Below are 21,955 nucleotides of genomic sequence, written 5' to 3' on the forward strand. Positions count from 1 at the left end.
ATGATTCAAAATGAAAATATTATTGCTGATCTCAAATTTTCAAATATTGAATCAGTATTAAACAACTAACAGATACAGTTAGATTTCTGACAACATTCCCATGTCTTCAACAAATCCTAGACACAAACATCAAAAGAACAAAAGCAAGTTTCAGGTGATTACAGCAGTCAAGATGGACAAACAAATGTGTCATGTCTTGCACTGGCTACACTGACAAAGACCAGATCTCTTAATGGACATCGTCTTTTACTGGCCACTGGCTACACTGACCAGGACCACATGGCCAATATCTTTGCCATTCCAGACAACCAATGGCCAACAAAAATACCTATATCAACAAAGCATTCTTAAGCCAACCAGCTGCTTTAATGATATTACTCTTGCTGGCTACATACCATTCTAATTTGTTGCATTTCAGGAGCCTTTACAATAACTGCCATCCAGCAACTCGGAGATAACACAATATCCAGTCAGATGCCAACACATAAAGCTTCCACTGATCACTTTGTAATAATCATGTTGGGGTTGAATGAGGTAAGTGGTACCTTGGTCAAGTGCAGCGAGCCAGGCAGAGTGCCAGTCAAAATAAAAGGGCAAGACCACGAGTCCCATGTTACTGTGGGGCTGGGATAGGGGTTCGTGGCCAGGTTTAGTGCCTGACACTGACACTCAACCGGCATTAAGAGCAATGAGCAATTCAAATTGGGCAAAGTTTCAAGTGCAATTATTTTTTTTAGTATGATGTATGTTATTGCTGAAATAGATTTCAACAATACTTGCAAACCAACTCTCTAATTGCTTAGTTGCCCGGATGTACTTTACTTCGACCAGAGAGCCACACAAACTCAACAGTGTAGCCAAGACAATCCTACACTCACCCCCTGCTGCCCTCTCGACTACAGGTTGCCATGTGCCCAATATGACATCAACCCTAGTCTTCGCCATCCTCCAGCTTCCTCTTCTGACCACGAAGCACATCACCTTGAAAAAGGGGTAGAAAAATTTACGTTATCAGTGCAATGAATATACTTTAACAATGAGAAGCAAGGATGAAAGGAGAAAGGAAATCAGTGTTTAGGAAGAAAAGAGGATGTTGTATGGATGCAAGGCATGGGCTATTGATGAGGTTGTGCAGGGGGTGGGAGAGATGGAAATGAAATGTTTAAGGAGAATATGTGGTGTGGTGTGGTTTGATCAATTAAGTAATAAAAGGGCAAGAAAGACATGGGAGGGTGACAAAGAGGATGTGGAGGAGACAAAATGTGGGAGATTGAAATGGAGATGGAAGGATGGAGTGAAAAAGATTTCGTGCTTGTGAAATGAATGGGGCAATTTTTTTTTTTTGCTTTGTCGCTGTCTCCCGCGTTTGCGAGGTAGCGCAAGGAAACAGACGAAAGAAATGGCCCAACCCACCCCCTTACACATGTATATACATACGTCCACACACGCAAATATACATACCTAAACAGCTTTCCATAGTTTACCCCAGACGCTTCACATGCCCTGATTCAATCCACTGACAGCACGTCAACCCCGGTATACCACATTGATCCAATTCACTCTATTCCTTGCCCTCCTTTCACCCTCCTGCATGTTCAGGCCCCGATCACAGAAAATCTTTTTCACTCCATCTTTCCACCTCCAATTTGGTCTCCCACTTCTCCTCGTTCCCTCCACCTCCGACACATATATCCTCTTGGTCAATCTTTCCTCACTCATTCTCTCCATGTGCCCAAACCATTTCAAAACACCCTCTTCTGCTCTCTCAACCACGCTCTTTTTATTTCCACACATCTCTCTTACCCTTACGTTACTTACTCGATCAAACCACCTCACACCACCCATTGTCCTCAAACATCTCATTTCCAGCACATCCATCCTCCTGCGCACAACTCTATCCATAGCCCACGCCTCGCAACCATACAACATTGTTGGAACCACTATTCCTTCAAACATACCCATTTTTGCTTTCCGAGATAATGTTCTCGACTTCCACACATTCTTCAAGGCTCCCAGGATTTTCGTCGTTTCCTGTGTCAGCAAGATAGCACCAGGAGACAGACGAAGGATAGCCCATCCACTCATACACACACACACAGGAGGGTGAGAGATGTGCAAGGAATACAGTGAATTGGAACAATGTGGTATACCGGGGTTGATGTGCTGTCAATGGACTGAACCAGGGCATGTGAAGTGTCTGGGGTAAACAATGCATAAGTCTGTGGGGCCTGGATGTGGATAGGGAGCTGTGGTTTGGGTGCATAACACATGACAGCTAGAGAATAAGTGGGAGCGAATGTTGCCTATTTTGTCTGTTTTTCCCAGTTACTACCTCACAGAAGCAGGGGCTGGCGATGCCCCTTTTTTTTTTTTTTTTTTTTTTTTGAGATAGAGATAGAGATAGAGAGAGAGAGAGAGAGAGAGAGAGAGAGAGATAGAGAGAGAGAGAGAGAGATAATCCCAGGAATATATGAAGGCAAGCAAGGATGAATATGTACATGTGTATAAATGTACATGTCCGTATATGTATGTATATGTTCATTTGTATATGTAAATATATATGTGCGTGTATGGGCAGGTGAGGATATTCCCTCAGGGGCCCAGTCCTCTTAATGCTACCTTGCTAATGCGGGAAATGGCGAATAGTTTGAAAGAAGAAAGATGGGCATTTATGTATATATGAGTGGTTAAGCCATTCTTCATCTGTTTCCTGTCGCTACCTTGCTAACGCAGGAGATGGCAACAAAGTAAAATAAATAAATAAATAAATTTGCTGCACTAATTTCACAAGCACTCGAAGTCTTTTTCACCCCTGGTGCTACCCCGATCCATGCCTCACAACCATATAATAATGTTGGAAATACTATTTCTTCAAATATACCCATTTTTCCTATCAAAAATAAAGTTCTCTCTTTCGACACATTCTTAATAGCTCCAAGAACCTTCGCCCCCTCCCCCATCCTATGACTCACTTCCGCTTCCATGGTCCATTTGCTGCTAAGTCCACTTCCAAATATTTAAAACACTTCACTTCCTCCAATTTTTATCTATTCAATCTTACATCTCAATTAACTTGTCCCTCAACGCTACTGAACTAATAACCTTGCTCATATTCACATTTACTCTCAACTTTTTCCTTTCACACAAGTTTTCAAACTCAGTCACCAACTTCTGCAGATTCTCACGTGAATCAGCCACCAGAGATGTATCATTGGCAAACAACAACTAACTCACTTCCCAGGCTCATCTCCAACAGACTCAATACTCACCCCCCCCCCTCTCCAAAACTCTTGCATTTACCTCTCTAACCACCTCATCCATAAACAAGTTAAACAACCATGGGGACATCACATACCCTTGTTGCAGACCGACCTTCACTGGGAACCAATCACTCTCCTCTCTTCCTACTCGCATACATGCCTTACATCCTAGGTAAAAACTTTTCACTGCTTCTAGCAGCTTACCTCCCACACCATATACTCTTAAGACATTCCACAAAGCATCTCTATCAACCCTATCATATGCCTTCTCCAGATCCATAAATGCTACATACAAATCCATCTGTTTTTCCAATTATTTCCAGACCCATAAATCATACATACAAATCCATCTGTTTTTCCAAGTATTTTCAGACCTATAAATCATACATACAAATCCATCTGTTTTTTCGAAGTATTTCTCACACACTTTCTTCAAAGCAAACATCTAATCCATACATCCCCTACCACGTCTGAATCCACACTGCTCTTCCCTGATCTCATGCTCTGTACATGACTACATTCTTTCAATCGATACCCTACCATGCAATTTCCCAGGAATACTCAACAAAGTTATGACTCTATAGTTTGAGAACTCATCTTTGTCCCCTTTGCCTTTGTACAATGGCACTATGCATGCATTCTGTCAATCCTCAGGCATCTCACCATGATCCATACATACAGTGAATGCCCTTAACAACCAATCAACACCACAGTCACCCCCGTTCTTAACAAATTCCACTGCAATACCATCCATACATGCCACCTTGCTGGATTTCATCTCCTGCAAAGCTTTCACTATCTCTTCTCTTTTGACCCAACCATACTCCCAGACTGTCTCACTTTGCACATCACCCCAACCAAAATACTCTACATCTGCCACTCTATCATCAAATGCACACACACATATATATAAATACTTATCTATCATTAATCATACTTAACTGGTCTGCATTAGAGAGGTATCACAAGGAAACAGACGAGGAATGGCCCAACCCACCCACATACACATGTATATACATAAATGCCCAAACACGCACATACACATACATATACATTTCACCGTATACATACATATACATACACAAACATACACATACATACATATGTACATATTCATACTTGCTGCCTTCATCCTTTTCCATCGCCACCCCGCCACACACAAAATAGCATCCCCCACTTCCAGCGAGGTAGCACCAGAAACAGACAAAAAGGCCACATCTGTTCACACTCAGTCTCTACCTTTCATGTCTAATACACCAAAACCACAGCTCCCTTTCCACATCCAGGTGCAGTGTGAGATGGTTTGATGAAGTAATGAAAGGGTAAGAGAAATGTGTAGTAATAAAAAGAGTGTGATTGAGAGAGCAGAAGAGGGTGTATTGAAATGGATTGGTCACATGGAGAGAATAAGCGAAGAATGATTGACAAAGAGGATATATGTGTTAGAGGTGGAGGGAACGAGAAGTGAGAGACCAAACTGGAGGGGAAAGGATGAAGTGAAAAAGATTTTGAGCGATTGGGGCCTGAACATACAGAAGGGTGAAAGATATGCAAGGAATAGAGTGAATTGGAACGATGTGGTACACCGGGGTTGATGTGCTGTCATTGGATTGAAGCAGGGCATGTGAAGCATCTGGGGTAAACCATGGAAAATTTTGTGGAGCCTGGATTTGGAAAGGGAGATATGGTTTCAGTGCATTACACATGATACCTAGAGACTAAGTGTGAGCAAATGTGGCCTTTGTCTTTTCCTAGCGCTACCTCTCACGCATGCGTACGTGTGTGTGTGTTTTTCCACACAAATGGACTTCATTGCAAAAATTTAAATGGAAGAAAACATTTGGTTTTAAGCGTTTACCATGATATTCCTTCATCTTATGGGCGAGTTTTTCCAAATTTGGCTTTATGTTGATAGACAGAGCACAGCGTAAATCATGCAAAGGATTCAGAAGGTTCCTTGCTTTAGTCCTGATCGACACAAGAGCTGAAAATCCTTGGTCACAGAGGCATATGGCTGGAAAATGGAGAAATGCCTTTTCAGCCTCATGAGTCTGAATAGGCTTATCTTTGAGTTGTGCCCAGGATTCAGAGAATGAGGGACTTTCAAAATGTTGCTTCTGAAACATGACTTTTCTGGAGATCTATAAGTCCTTGAAAACCAGGGATATATTCTCCAACTTCATTGATGTTAACACTGAACACATTCCTACCCTGGCCATGTTGACATAGGTAGACATTTTTAGGCAAATATCTGTCCATTTCCTCCTGAAGCTTCTTCAAATCATCTTGAAAAACCACTTTAACATCAGCAAGGGATATTTCTGATGCATCCTCTAGCACTGCATTCAGTTCTGGAAAAGCAGCTGTTTTTTCCCTTGTCTAATCTTTCTCTCCAAAGTGTAAGTTCTTCTTGAATGGGGCAATTTTTTCACTAATGTCCACCATATTTTAATTTTGGCCTTGCATGTCTGAGTTCAATTCATTCAGGTGCCTAAAGATGTCACATAATTAAGCTAGCTATGCCACCGAGGAAGGTTCTTGAAGTAGTAGGCCAGCTTATGCTTCTTCTCTTGGAAAAAAACTTCTATTTCAGTTTTTAGTTCAATAGCATGTCTAAGAATGCACCCTCAATACAGCTAGCAGACATCAGAGTGGAGGAGTAAGTCCTGGTGACGTGATCCCATCTCTTCACCACTTTTATGTAAAATGCACAAGTTCAAAGCTCTGTCGTTGATAAAATTCACAATTTGGATAACATCACTCAGAATCATAAGGAGTTCCAGCTGGAGACATTTAAAGGCCAAGTTTCCCCCATTAGAAACTGTGAATTATCATGCCATCAGGGCTTTCTCTTTTAATATGAGACAAAATCAACATGACTTCTCATCATAGATATAGCTCTATCAGTACATACAACCAAATAATTCAACCAGTCTAAAGTTGTTTTTCCTGAAAAAATTGTCCACCATACACCATAACAAAGATGTCTCCTTCAGTGGTGGTTGTTGACAAGGCACTAAAGAACAAAAATTCCTCCATTGCTCTGTCATCTCCACTATACCTCACAAAAACCATGAGTTGTGGTTTGCCAGCGATGTCCACAGTTTCATCTAACTACAATGAAATTTTCCTGCTTTCTTCAGCACCACAATTAGTTGATCCAAAATATCTAATGACAAGAGATCAATTCAACATCTGATGCTGTTGTTAGAAAGTGGCACCAATTCAACCTTCTTAGCAACGTCTACTCTACAAGTAGTTTTCACCATAGATACATCTGCTGGTTTCACCAGCTCCTCTCCAATGTTATGAAGCTTTTCACATCTTGCAAAACACCATGCCACTTCAAAAGATGCCAAGGATGCTTCTCTAAAGAAAAAGCTGTGCATGGAGGAGCATCAGTCTGACTTCATTTTCTCTGTTGTTCCTTATCCTTCCAATAACTTGTAGCTTTTCAAAATTTTTGGATGACCTGAAGACAAGCGATGTTTTAATTTGTTTTCCTTCATAGATTCGTTGGCAAGGACTTACAGGTACTGGACACACTGAGGACAGAAATTCCCCAAACTCTCTCTCAGCTCAGTGAAGTCATATTTCAGAAACTCAGGTTTATACTGCAATTGTTGGTTGCATTGAGTCATCATTCCCTCTAGAATTCTAAGGAATTAGAACAACAAATCACTGGGTTCTAATGAGGCTGTACGCAACATTTCAAACCGAGTATACCTAATCACCATTTCTTTCAGCATATAACTCAGCAAGCTCTTCCCATTTTCACTTACAATGAGGACATTATACTTCTGCAAGTCATTATGAAAAATTTGATGAAGATAAATATAAAGACAATGATGAGACCTACCATCTTCCTCTTCCTCAAGAACATCATCTTCGTCTTCCTCTTCTCCTTCAGCTACTTCATAATCGTCATCACCTACCTAAAGAACAAATCATTTGCAGTATTATTATGAGTTTCCAAAATGAACAAGCTTCCAAAAAGTATCTGAATAAAAACAACTCTGCATTTCATAAAACAGTTAGAGTGCTTTTTTACAGTGGTTCTTAAACTTTTCTGCCCTGAGCACCCACCCTTTGAGCTGACTTCTGACCCAACAACCCCATAATGTTGAAGTACACAGACTAATATTAACGGTCATTAAATCTATTTGGCATATAAATAAACAAAGCACAGACACAATCCATTTACAATCATGTTTCACATGGCATATCATATAGCGAGCTGTTGCACAAAACAATTCTAAGAATATTTATAGATTCAACATAATAACGTACTCATTAATGGGATGGATGATGCTGGCTCTTTTCACACACAGTTCTGAAAATGTTTGCTGTTGTCTGATAAGAGTGTGCATCTAAGGTTGCTATCTATGTCAACCTTGTGCATTCAAATCAGCCCTGAAAATTCTATCTCACAAAGATAAGCTTCCTAGCCATCCTTGACTGCAACAGAAAAGAAACTCCAAGCTAAAATGAACCTGAAACTGCAGTCATTGACATAAGGAATATATTGATAAAACTCATCCTCCACAGCTTCCATCTCTACTTTAAGATCATCACTAATGTTCTTATCATTTAGGACTCTAATGTGGGAAAAAGATACTGTTCCATTTTTGATGTGATGCTTCCAAAGCTGCAGCTTGATGACTTATATTTCAAATGCATCATAGTTGGTAAAAATAGCTGTCTACCTTGCAGTTTGTGACAGAGAGGATTTAAGGCCTTAAGATACCTGCCAGGTAGGATAGAGAAATATCAGTCATACAAACTGAAGGTAGCGAGGAAGAAAGTTTTCACTTTCTAGAAACATCCTCACTTCTGCTAGTAGTTCATTGCCCTTTGAGAGCCAGCAAACACTGGCATGAAATAGCAGTGTTTCATTTACTGTTCTTAAATCATGACACAGCTTCCTAAATGGCTGGGTGTTAAAGGCTCTGAGTTTTACACAGAGTATAATTCTTAGCATGAAGTTCAGATTAACCCTGAGCTGCAAGAAGAGTGTCTTTGCTGCCCAAGCCTTGTAAATTTGGTAACAAGCCAGCGTGTGATCCACAGATAGCTGGAGCTCAATCAGAACAAACACACACAAAGTTGTCCTAAGGTATGCCACTCTCTTGTAATAAGTGTGTGGCAGTAGCAAAAACAACGCAAGCTTCTCACTAGTCCCTGACAGGCAGCAAAACAACATATCTTCCCTGACAGCTTCGCTGACTTGAGTTGTGCACAGTTTAGTTGCTTGGGGGCCTGAGATTTGTCTGTTGTTTCACACTGCACTGAATTTCAGACATGGGCCAACTTGACTGCTCCACTACTTGACTTCTCATCAATCTAAAGACTAACAGAAGTGTCAGATAGTGAAATCTGAGACAATTTCAGGTAACTTTACCAAATAAATAGCAGCTTCACATCATAAAGCATGAATGGTTTTAAATGGGTTTCACTGTGTTATACCTTTTTTGCCCTAGCTATCATGAGAAACATTCTATTAGATGCTTCAAAAACCTCGACTAACTGATGTTGAACAGTTTCATTACTGTTCAACTTCAACCTCTTCAGGCCTTCTTTCTTAGAGGCAAAATAGGATGCTGACTTATTGACTATCAAGGTAAGTGCTGGAGAGGTGGCACTTCATTCATGAGGGGCAAATGGTTTACATACTCATAAGGGGCAAATGGTATATATACTAAGAGTTTTGAAGCATACAAAACATTGCAGCTCTTATGGCACCCTTCATGATGGATGTGAAGCCTTATTTGAGGTAACTTTCACGATATTTCCTCTTTTTCCACTTGGTCTTTTTTTGTAGTTGTGCAATCAGGAAAGGAGAAAACCACTGAAATACATATTGCATATTTTATTGAAATGTCTGAGTTAATAATGGAGAATTGTACTTCAGGAAAAAAAGGTCAATAACAGTGGAGAAGGCAGTGTTTCTTGGTAGGTAACAAAGGTGGTGTACATCACTTTGTACACTGAGTGTGTGATGACTGATGGATAAGTTGATATGTACCATAATGCATGAGTAATGTGGTTAAGATATTGTTGACAAAACATAGCCTAGGTCTATCTTTGAAAGCTCATCAACAATTTTAATGTATATTTATTTATATTTTCATATTCATTTTGCTTTGTCGCTGTCTCCCACGTCAGCGAGGTAGCGCAAGGAAACTGACAAAAGAACGGCCCAACCCACCCACATACACATGTATATACATATACGTCCACACACGCACACATATACATACCTATACATCTCAACGTATACATATATATACACACACAGACATATACATATATACACATGTACATAATTCATACTGTCTGCCTTTATTCCTTCCCATCACCACCCCACCACACATGAAATAACAACTCTCTCCCCCATCATGTGTTTGAGGTAGTGCTAGGAAAAGACAACAAAGGCCCCATTCGTTCACACTCAGTCTCTAGCTGTCATGTAATAATGCACCAAAACCACAGCTCCCTTTCCACATCCAGGCCCCACACAACTTTCCATGGTTTACCTCAGATGCTTCACATGCCCTGGTTCAATCCATTGACAGCATGTCGACCCCGATATACCACATCGTTCCAATTCACTTTATTCCTTGCACGCCTTTCACCCTCCTGCATGTTCAGGCCCCGATCACTCAAAATCTTTTTCACTCCATCTTTCCACCTCCAATTTGGTCTCCCACTTCTCCTCGTTCCCTCCAACTCTGACACATATATCCTCTTCGTCAATCTTTCCTCACTCATTCTCTCCATGTGACCAAACCATTTCAAAACACCCTCTTCTGCTCTCTCAACCACACTCTTTTTATCACCACACATCTCTCCTACCCTTACATTACTTACCCGATCAAACCAACTCACACCACATATTGTCCTCAAACATCTCATTTCCAGCACATCCACCCTCCTCCACACAACTCTATCCATAGCCCACGCCTCACAACCATACAACATTGTTGGAACCACTATTCCTTCAAACATACCCATTTTTGCTTTCTGAGATAATATTCTCGACTTCCACACATTCTTCAAGGCTCCCAGAATTTTTGCCCCCTCCCCCACCCTATGATTCACTTCCGCTTTCATGGTTCCATCCGCTGCCAAATCCACTCCCAGTTATCTAAAACACTTCACTTTCTCCAGTTTTTCTCCATTCAAACTTACCTCCCAATTGACTTGACCTTCAACCCTACTGTACCTAATAACCTTGCTCTTATTCACATTTACTCTTAACTTTCTTCTTTCACACATCAGCCACCAGCGCTGTATCATCACCAAACAACAACTGACTCACTTCCCAACCTCTCTCATACACAACAGACTGCATACTTGCCCCTCTTTCCAAAACTCTTGCATTCACCTCCCTAACAACCCCATCCATAAACAAATTAAACAACCATGGAGACATCACACACCCCTGCCGCAAACCTACATTCACTGAGAACCAATCACTTTCCTCTCTTCCTACATGTACACATGCCTTACATCCTCGATAAAAACTTTTCAATGCTTCTAGCAACTTGCCTCCCACACCATATATTCTTAATACCTTTCACAGAGCATCTCTATCAACTCTATCATATGCCTTCTCCAGATCCATAAATGCTACATACAAATCCATTTGCTTTTCTCAGTGTTTCTCGCGTACATTCTTCAAAGCAAACACCTGATCCACACAACCTCTACCACTTCTGAAACCACACTGCTCTTCCCCAATCTGATGCTCTTTACATGCCTTCACCCTCTCAATCAATACCCTCCCATATAATTTACCAGGAATACTCAACAAACTTATACCTCTGTAATTTAAGCACTCACCTTTGTCCCCTTTGCCTTTGTACTATGCAAGAATTCCGCCAATCCTCAGGCACCTCACCAGGAGTCATACATACATTAAATAACCTTACCAACCAGTCAACAATACAGTCACCCCCTCTTTTAATAAATTCCACTGCAATACCATCCAAACCCGCTGCCTTGCCGGCTTTCATCTTCCGCAACGCTTTTACTACCTCTTCTGTTTACCAAATAATTTTCCCTAACCCTCTCACTTTGCACACCAACTCGACCAAAACACCCTATATCTGCCACTCTATCATCAAACACATTCACCAAACCTTCAAAATACTCATTCCATCTCCTCACATTACCATTACTTGTTATCACCTTCCAATTACCCCCCTTCACTGAAGTTCCCATTTGTTCCCTTGTCTTATGCACTTTATTTACCTCCTTCCAAAACATCTTTTTATTCTCCCTAAAATCTAATGATACTATCTCACCCTAACTCTCATTTGCCCTCTTTTTCACCTCTTGCACCTTTCTCTTGACCTCCTGCCTCTTTGTTTTAGACATCTGCCACTCAATTTACAGACAATGAAAATGTGTGTGTGTGTGTGTGTGTGTGTGTGTGTGTGTGTGTGTGTGTGTGTGAGATGAATGATGCATTAGTTATCATGTACCATAAAGCATAAGCAGTAATATGGTTGATGCATGAGTTAATGTACCACCAGGCATAAGTAATGTGATGAGTTCAGTGGTTTCAAGGATACTACAACCTCATCAGATATAATGAAGGTTGGAAGGTCTTTACCCATTCAATCCTAAAAATATATATTCTGCTAGCATGACAGACAATGGACAAGACAAACAAAGGGTGAACAAACATGGCCCTTTTTTGTCTGTTTTCCTGGTGCTACCTCATGGATGCAGGGGGTATGTGCTGCCAGGAATGGATGGAGGCAAGTCAGCATGAATATGTACATGTGTATATATGTATATAGCAGTGTATGTGTATGTATCTGTACATATATTTTATGTATATATGCGTGTATGTATACATATGTGCATATGATTGGATGGGTCTTTCTTCGTCAGTTTCCTGGCACTGCCTCCCTGACACAGGAAATGGCAAACAAGCATGCTGGAAATAAAATGTTTGAAGACAACATGTGGTGTGAGGTGGTTTGATCGAGTAAGTAATGAAGGGGTAAGAGAGATGTGTAGTAATAAAAAGAGTGTGGTTGAGAGAGCAGAAAAGGGTGTATTGAAATGGTTTGGTCACATGGAGAGAGTGGGTGAGGAAAGATTGACAAGGAAAATATATGTGTCAGATGTGGAGGGAACGAGGAGAAGTGGGAGACCAAATTGGAGGGGGAAGGATGGAGTGAAAAAGATTATGAGCGATCGGAACCTGAACGTACAGGAAGGTGAAAGGCGTGCAAATATTAGTAAATTGGAACGATGTGGTATACTGGGGTCGATATGCTGTCAATGGATTGAACCAGGGCATGTGAAGCATGTAAGGTAAACCATGGAAAGTTTTGTGGGGCCTGGATGTGGAAAGGGAGCTGTGGTTTTGGTGCATTACACATGACAACTAGAGACTGAGTATGAATGAATGTGGCCTTTGTTTGTCTTTTCTCAGCGCCACCATATGCACACGTAGGGGTTGCCATTTTGTGTGTGGCAGGGTGGCGACAGGAATGGATGAAGGCAGCAAGTATGAATATGTACATGTGTATATATGTATATATTTTTTTTTTTTCTTTTTCATACTATTCGCCATTTCCCGCGATAGCGAGGTAGCGTTAAGAACAGAGGACTGGGCCTTTGAGGGAGTATCCTCACCTGACCCCCCCCCCTTTTTTTTTCCCCCCAAAAGAATATGTATATATGGTTGTTTAATTTGTTTATGGATGGGGTTGTTAGGGAGGTGAATGCAAGAGTTTTGGAAAGAGGGGCAAGTATGAAGTCTGTTGTGGATGATAGAGCTTGGGAAGTGAGTCAGTTGTTGTTCGCTGATGATACAGTGCTGGTGGCTGATTCATGTGAGAAACTGCAGAAGCTGGTGACTGAGTTTGGTAAAGTGTGTGAAAGAAGAAAGTTAAGAGTAAATGTGAATAAGAGCAAGGTTATTAGGTACAGTAGGGTTGAGGGTCAAGTCAATTGGGAGGTAAGTTTGAATGGAGAAAAACTGGAGGAAGTAAAGTGTTTTAGATACCTGGGAGTGGATCTGGCAGCGGATGGAACCATGGAAGCGGAAGTGGATCATAGGGTGGGGGAGGGGGCGAAAATCCTGGGAGCCTTGAAGAATGTGTGGAAGTCGAGAACATTATCTCGGAAAGCAAAAATGGCTATGTTTGAAGGAATAGTGGTTCCAACAATGTTGTATGGTTGCGAGGCGTGGGCTATGGATAGAGTTGTGCGCAGGAGGGTGGATGTGCTGGAAATGAGATGTCTGAGGACAATGTGTGGTGTGAGGTGGTTTGATCGAGTAAGTAATGTAAGGGTAAGAGAGATGTGTGGAAATAAAAAGAGCGTGGTTGAGAGAGCAGAAGAGGGTGTTTTGAAATGGTTTGGACACATGGAGAGAATGAGTGAGGAAAGATTGACCAAGAGGATATATGTGTCGGAGGTGGAGGGAACGAGGAGAAGTGGGAGACTAAATTGGAGGTGGAAAGATGGAGTGAAAAAGATTTTGTGTGATCGGGGCCTGAACATGCAGGAGGGTAAAAGGAGGGCAAGGAGTAGAGTGAGTTGGATCGATGTGGTGTACCGGGGTTGACGTGCTGTCAGTGGATTGAATCAGGGCATATGAATCGTCTGGGGTAAACCATGGAAAGCTGTGTAGGTATGTATATTTGCGTGTGTGGACATGTATGTATATACATGTGTATGGGGGTGGCTTGGGCCATTTCTTTCATCTGTTTCCTTGCGCTACCTTGCAAACGCGGGAGACAGAAAAAAAAAAAAAGTATATATGTACATGTCTGTGTATGTATATGTATGTATACATTGAAATGTATAGGTTATGTATATGTGTGTGTGTGGGAATTTATGTATATACATGTATATGTGGGTGGGTTGGGCCATACTTTCATCTGTTTCATTGTGTTACCTCGCTAACACAGGAGACAAGGACAAAATATAATAAATAAATATAAGCATTTATGTATATATATATATAGAGGATGGGCCACTATTTGTCTGTTTCCTGGTGCTATCTTGCTGATGCAGGAAACAGTGAATAGGTATAATAAATATATGAAAATAATTATATATTTTCATATACTAAGGAGAGCACTGTTTACATTACATACTACAGTATTGAAAAAATCTAAGAAAGTTACAGCATGCCATTACAGAAAAATTTTCCTTTTCAAAAGTCTACCTTGCACTCTTTTCAAATTTAAAGAATGTAAAGCTGGATCTCAAACCCGAATTACCATAAACATCCATTTGTAAAACTGTAAGAACAGGAAAGTAACTTACAGGATTGTATTCCTTGTACAGTGCACCCAAGGGAACATCCTCTTCATCTTCCTCTTCCTCTTCTTCCACTTCTTCCTCGTCAATTTCCTCCTCTTCCTCTCCGTCTATGTCATCATCATCATCTTGCTCATGGTCACCCTCTAGCACCTCACCGACATCATCATCATCATTTTCCCCCTCACCTTCTATTCCTTCCACTCCATCTTCCTCCTCCTCTCCTACAAGCAAGAAATTAAATTATACATTAATTTCCTCTCACTTCAACTAAATCTGACACACTTAACATCTTTTAAAAAACCTACTAGCAACTAATCAAGACCTCATCCATCTTCTTCATGACCCATTTCCTATCCTTCTTATAAGTTACTCTACCTCCAATACCCACCTCCTACCTTATTCGTGGTATGCTTCATTTCTCATCCTTCTCATAAGTTACTCTATCTCCAATATCCACCTCCTATCTTATTCACGGTATTGTAATCCTACTCCACATCATCTAACACTAGAATTCTTTAATGATTTATTCTTCACATACACAAACACTTTCCATTTGTACTTACTGGAAAAAAAGGATAAGATTTTCGTGCAATTAATCATCCTGAGGGCAACCTGGTTAACACATACCTAACAGCAATCATTCTGAGTAGAGCTTCCTTTACCTCCATCTCACAATCTAAGTTCTCTCCAGTATCAAACCTCTTTAAAGCATGAAAAATCGCATGGAATTTCTTAACTAGATAGGTGGTAGTAAAAGTATTAAAACACCTGAATAGCACATTTCCCACTTGCAGATAACCAATCTGGTGAGGGAGGAAGCTTAGCTCATCAGGGTATCCTATTCGCGTAACCAGATGGGTTACCTCTAAACAAAAACACTAGGGCAATAAACACTTTAGCTGATTTTTTTTTTTTTTATATATTAGTTAATTGTTTCCTGCACTTGGATGTAAAAACATGAACAGGCAAAGACCAAGATCACTTGCCACCTCTCCATAGCCAGCCTCAGATACCTTACTACTGATGCTCCCCAATTTATGATGGGGTTTCCTTCCGATAAAACTATCATAAATTGAAAATATCCTGAAAATATCCTAAGTCCAAAGTACATTTAATACTGCACATCTAACCTACCAAACATCATAGCTTACTAGCCTACCAGAAACATTATCAAAACACATTTCTCATTCACAATTATCCTATGCAGCTCTTCCTTAAAAGCTTTGGCACCTTCAGTATCAGCACTTGCTGCCTCACCACTAATCTCTACATTATGAAAATTATGATGCTTTTGAATGTTAGAACCACCCACGACTTACTGTAAACAAATGCATATACACAAAATCAACACACCACACAATACTGCATAGTCCAACTAGTGAAAAGGGCACACAAGGAGCCAGCTCTCAGGAACAAAAACCCAAGTAATACCTATAGAAGGGGGAAAGAAAGGAACCAACATTGCAGTGTAGGGCAAGGGGGGTCAAGCTTGGAAGTTAGCTTTAGAGACTACAGGAATGGAAACATTTATCCCCTCTTCCCCCAAGAAGACCTCTTTTTCCAATCTACAGTTCTACCATTCCTGTTCCAAGACCAATCAGGAAAGGTATCAAGCATATTGGACTTACAAAACCTTTTCCTCCTCCAACTCCCATTCAGCATTCATTATGGCCCATAATCATGGCAAATACATTATTTGGTGTGAGGCAAAACATTCCTCTATTCAAAGGAAGAGCAATAACCTCTCCTTGCCATCCCATGATATGTCTTTCTGGTCCTTAACTAAGGGCATCGCTAACAATTTCTGTTGCTCTTACTTTTCTTCAATTTTTTGTTCTGATTGTACTATAGATGTCTTTCCTGTAGACAAAGAAACCCTCTTCGGTTCCAGTTTCACCTCTACCTTGGATGACTCTAACATTCCTTCACTCCCTGATGTTCCTCTAACTAATCATATGCCCTTTGAAGTCATCTCTTTTCTCAATGTTTGAAAAGTGCTTCTCTCTCTGGACACAAGCAAGGCTTATGGTCCTTATGGCATCCATCACCATGTACTGAAAGAAAATGCCTCTTAACTCTCACCTGTGCTTGCTCATCAGTTCCATTTCTGTTTAAGAACCAGAACTTCCTCTTCTTGGAAGCATGCATTGGTACATCCTATCCCTAAGAAGGGTGCCTCTTCTAATCCCTCTAACTATTGTCCTGCTACTTTGACATCAACCATTTCTAAAGTACATGAATCCCTCCATGATTCCTATATCCTCAGATATCTTGGATCTTGGGAGTATGTGATAGAATGTAAGAAAGTAAATTCTCGATTAATATGGGTAAAATTGAAAGTTGATGGAGAGAGGTGGGTGATTATTGGTGCATATGCACCTGGGCATGAGAAGAAAGATCATGAGAGGCAAGTGTTTTGGGAGCAGCTAAATGAGTGTGTTAGCGGTTTTGATGCACGAGACCGGGTTATAGTGATGGGTGATTTGAATGCAAAGGTGAGTAATGTGGCAGTTGAGGGAATAATTGGTATACATGGGGTGTTCAGTGTTGTAAATGGAAATGGTGAAGAGCTTGTAGATTTATGTGCTGAAAAAGGACTGATGATTGGGAATACCTGGTTTAAAAAGCGAGATATACATAAGTATACTTATGTAAGTAGGAGAGATGGCCAGAGAGCGTTATTGGATTACGTGTTAATTGACAGGCGTGCGAAAGAGAGACTTTTGGATGTTAATGTGCTGAGAGGTGCAACTGGAGGGATGTCTGATCATTATCTTGTGGAGGCTAAGGTGAAGATTAGTATGGGTTTTCAGAAAAGAGGAGTGAATGTTGGGGTGAAGAAGGTGGTGAGAGTAAGTGAGCTTGGGAAGGAGACCTGTGTGGGGAAGTACCAGGAGAGACTGTGTACAGAATGGAAAAAGGTGAGAACAATGGAAGTAAGGGGAGTCGGGGAGGAATGGGATGTATTTAGGGAATCAGTGATGGATTGCGCAAAAGATGCTTGTGGCATGAGAAGAGTGGGAGGTGGGCTGTTTAGAAAGGGTAGTGAGTGGTGGGATGAAGAAGTAAGAGTATTAGTGAAAGAGAAGAGAGAGGCATTTGGACGATTTTTGCAGGGAAAAAATGCAATTGAGTGGGAGAAGTATAAAAGAAAGAGACAGGAGGTCAAGAGAAAGGTGCAAGAGGTGAAAAAAAGGGCAAATGAGAGTTGGGGTGAGAGACTATCAGTAAATTTTAGGGAGAATAAAAAGATGTTCTGGAAGGAGGTAAATAGGGTGCGTAAGACAAGGGAGCAAATGGGAACTTCAGTGAAGGGCGTAAATGGGGAGGTGATAACAAGTAGCGGTGATGTGAGAAGGAGATGGAATGAGTATTTTGAAGGTTTGTTGAATGTGTCTGATGACAGAGTGGCAGATATAGGGTGTTTTGGTCGAGGTGGTGTGCAAAGTGAGAGGGTTAGGGAAAATGATTTGGTAAACAGAGAAGAGGTAGTAAAAGCTTTGCGGAAGATGAAAGCCGGCAAGGCAGCAGGTTTGGATGGTATTGCAGTGGAATTTATTAAGAAAGGGGGTGACTGTATTGTTGACTGGTTGGTAAGGTTATTTAATGTATGTATGACTCATGGTGAGGTGCCTGAGGATTGGCGGAATGCGTGCATAGTGCCATTGTACAAAGGCAAAGGGGAAAAGAGTGAGTGCTCAAATTACAGAGGTATAAGTTTGTTGAGTATTCCTGGTAAATTATATGGGAGGGTATTGATTGAGAGGGTGAAGGCATGTACAGAGCATCAGATTGGGGAAGAGCAGTGCGGTTTCAGAAGTGGTAGAGGATGTGTGGATCAGGTGTTTGCTTTGAAGAATGTATGTGAGAAATACTTAGAAAAGCAAATGGATTTGTATGTAGCATTTATGGATCTGGAGAAGGCATATGATAGAGTTGATAGAGATGCTCTGTGGAAGGTATTAAGAATATATGGTGTGGGAGGCAAGTTGTTAGAAGCAGTGAAAAGTTTTTATCGAGGATGTAAGGCATGTGTACGTGTAGGAAGAGAGGAAAGTGATTGGTTCTCAGTGAATGTAGGTTTGCGGCAGGGGTGTGTGATGTCTCCATGGTTGTTTAATTTGTTTATGGATGGGGTTGTAAGGGAGGTAAATGCAAGAGTCCTGGAAAGAGGGGCAAGTATGAAGTCTGTTGGGGATGAGAGAGCTTGGGAAGTGAGTCAATTGTTGTTCGCTGATGATACAGCGCTGGTGGCTGATTCATGTGAGAAACTGCAGAAGCTGGTGACTGAGTTTGGTAAAGTGTGTGGAAGAAGAAAGTTGAGAGTAAATGTGAATAAGAGCAAGGTTATTAGGTACAGTAGGGGTGAGGGTCAAGTCAATTGGGAGGTGAGTTTGAATGGAGAAAAACTGGAGGAAGTGAAGTGTTTTAGATATCTGGGAGTGGATCTGTCAGCGGATGGAACCATGGAAGCGGAAGTGGATCATAGGGTGGGGGAGGGGGCGAAAATTTTGGGAGCCTTGAAAAATGTGTGGAAGTCGAGAACATTATCTCGGAAAGCAAAAATGGGTATGTTTGAGGGAATAGTGGTTCCAACAATGCTGTATGGTTGCGAGGCGTGGGCTATGGATAGAGATGTGCGCAGGAGGATGGATGTGCTGGAAATGAGATGTTTGAGGACAATGTGTGGTGTGAGGTGGTTTGATCGAGTAAGTAACGTAAGGGTAAGAGAGATGTGTGGAAATAAAAAGAGCGTGGTCGAGAGAGCAGAAGAGGGTGTTTTGAAATGGTTTGGGCACATGGAGAGAATGAGTGAGGAGAGATTGACCAAGAGGATATATGTGTCGGAGGTGGAGGGAACGAGGAGAAGAGGGAGACCAAATTGGAGGTGGAAAGATGGAGTGAAAAAGATTTTGTGTGATCGGGGCCTGAACATGCAGGAGGGTGAAAGGAGGGCAAGAAATAGAGTGAATTGGAGTCATGTGGTATACAGGGGTTGACGTGCTGTCAGTGGATTGAAGCAAGGCATGTGAAGCGTCTGGGGTAAACCATGGAAAGCTGTGTAGGTATGTATATTTGCGTGTGTGGACGTGTGTATGTACATGTGTATGGGGGGGGGGTTGGGCCATTTCTTTCGTCTGTTTCCTTGCGCTACCTCGCAAACGCGGGAGACAGCGACAAAGTATAAAAAAAAAAAAAAAAAAAAAAAATCTTGGATCTCACAGTTTACTCTCCGATCACCAATATACGGCTTTTATAAGGTGAGGTCCACTGGTGATATTCTTTCCTCTCTTACTACTGTCTAGTCATCATCCCTGAAAGATTTTGGGGAATCCTATGTAGTTGCCCTTAATATATTGAAAACTTTTCACAGGGTGTGGCATGGGGTCTCATCTCTAAGCTCCTCTCCCTCATGTCCAGGTTCCTCTGTGGCTGATCTATCTCCATGGATGTTGTTGGATCAGCGTCTCCCCCTTTATCCACCAACAGCAGTTCCCTCCAGGTTCTGTGCCGTCTCCTACATTTTTTCTTCTTTTTTCAATGATTTTCTTTCTTCCACAAATAACCATATGCACTCATATGAGGATGACTCAATAATGCATTCCTCCACATCCTTCAATTCTGCTCCTTCTCCTCACTCAATCTGCATCTAGCCTTGACATAACTTCCTAAATAATCTTAAACTTGGACATGAAATCTGTTCAGTAATACCACCTCTTGACTCAATGAACATACTTGGTATTACCATCCACTCTATTCTGGAAACCCCATATCATAGACATAGATAAGTCTACCTCATAAGAAATTGGGAGTCATGCTTAGCTGAAATTCATTTGCTTCAAAACAGTTGCCCCGTTTATACAAAAGAGTGATCTGTCCTTGTATGGAGTACTGCTCTCACAAATGGGGTGGATCTAGCTTTGTAGGTACTTGCCGGAGTCGAGTCAAAAGCAGCCCTACTTATAAACTCTCCCAAGTTAATTTCAAAACTTGAGTCACTTGCTGGTTCACTTTCCCTCTTCCACAGGTATTACTTTGAATTTCATCCCAAGAGCAAGCTACTTGTGTGCCCCCACCACTAGATAGACCACGAAATATTTGGCAAGCTGCTGCATCACATGATTAATGTGTGGTTGTTGGCACCTCAAGGGTAGGCTGTTTTGATAACTGTTTCTTTCCCTACACCTTGAAGTTTTGGAACTCTCTAATCTCTCACGTCTTCCCCAATAACTATGATCTAGCATATTTCAAAAGACAGACTGTTCATTTCCTCCAAAATTTGGAAATACTTTCCCCTGTCTCTTCTTTTGCCCTTTCATTAACCTTTCTATATCTAAATTAGGGCCTAGCCTAGATGTGGACTTTTGTTCGTGACTGGAGCCTCTTCTGGAAAATGGGGGACGGGGGAAGCACTGCACATCCTAGTGGTTTTCCTAGGCACCTTCATATGCAATGGTTCAGCCCAGTGGCAGCATTTAACCCCCTGAGTAAACCATTTCACTACAATTCTCTCCATTCCATGTAAACCCACTACCCTCCTGCATGTACAAATCCCAATAACTCAAAGCACCTTCCATCTTGTTCTCGGTCTCCCGCTTCTAACATGTGTAGCCTTAAGTTAATTTCTTCCTCATCCTCTCTGTATGTTCAAGCTATTTCAGCACAACCTATTCAGCTCTCAAACATCCTCAACTACTACCACACCTCTCTCAAAGTATCATTCCTTACTTTATCGACCCTCCTTCACACCATATGCTGTCCTCTACCATTTCACTTCCTTCCACTTTACCTCCTCCACACTTCTGCAATTTGGGACCTTAAACATACTCCTCAATGAACCCAGGACATTTACCCCCTCCCTCAACCTACTGTTTTTACTTAGGCTCCCTCAGTTCATAACCACAAACCAACCTGTCCCTCTACCCTGCTAATCTTACTTTTATTCATATCAACTCTTAATTTCCTGTTTTCAAACACTCTTCCATACATGCCAGTTTCTCACTTGAATCACCTCCTAAGCCTTACTACACCAACACACTACAGACTTGCCCCTCTATCCAAGAACCTAGCATTTACCTCCCTCCCAATCCCAACTCTAAACTGATTAAACAACCATTGTGACATCACAAACTCTTGATGCAAAATAACCACCTGAAGCCACTCACCCTTCCCTCTTCCTATTTGCATATATACCTCACTCTCTCGATAAAACCTCCTCACAGTATATACCTCACTCTCTCGATAAAACCTCCCCACAGTCATTCCCTGTAACACTGATGCACCTCCCTTTTTCATGTGCAACTTAACCTCACCCTACTACTCATTACCCTCACTCACTCCAGATTCTATATGCCACACACTTCACTTACACATGTAAGAAATACTTCTGTAAACAC

The 21,955-nt window shown here is 41.3% G+C and overlaps 1 protein-coding gene across 2 annotated transcripts in view; it reads right to left on the minus strand.

The window, feature by feature from the left end:
* Window positions 1-727: 727 nt before the first annotated feature.
* Mapmodulin (acidic leucine-rich nuclear phosphoprotein 32 mapmodulin) overlaps window positions 728-21,955 on the minus strand; it is a 72,093-nt gene continuing 50,865 nt past the window's right edge. The window contains exons 6-8 of one of the 2 annotated variants that reach the window (XM_071691047.1): window positions 14,562-14,779; window positions 7,120-7,195; window positions 728-981 (exon numbers count right to left, since the gene is read on the minus strand). In XM_071691047.1, coding sequence (XP_071547148.1) covers window positions 932-981; window positions 7,120-7,195; window positions 14,562-14,779 — 344 coding nt within the window. In that variant the 3' untranslated portion in view covers window positions 728-931. The remainder of the gene's footprint in view (window positions 982-7,119; window positions 7,196-14,561; window positions 14,780-21,955) is intronic. The other variant, XM_071691046.1, reaches the window with a different exon arrangement.

The sequence above is a fragment of the Panulirus ornatus genome, chromosome 50 (genome assembly GCF_036320965.1).
Source record: "Panulirus ornatus isolate Po-2019 chromosome 50, ASM3632096v1, whole genome shotgun sequence".
Taxonomy (NCBI): domain Eukaryota; kingdom Metazoa; phylum Arthropoda; class Malacostraca; order Decapoda; family Palinuridae; genus Panulirus; species Panulirus ornatus.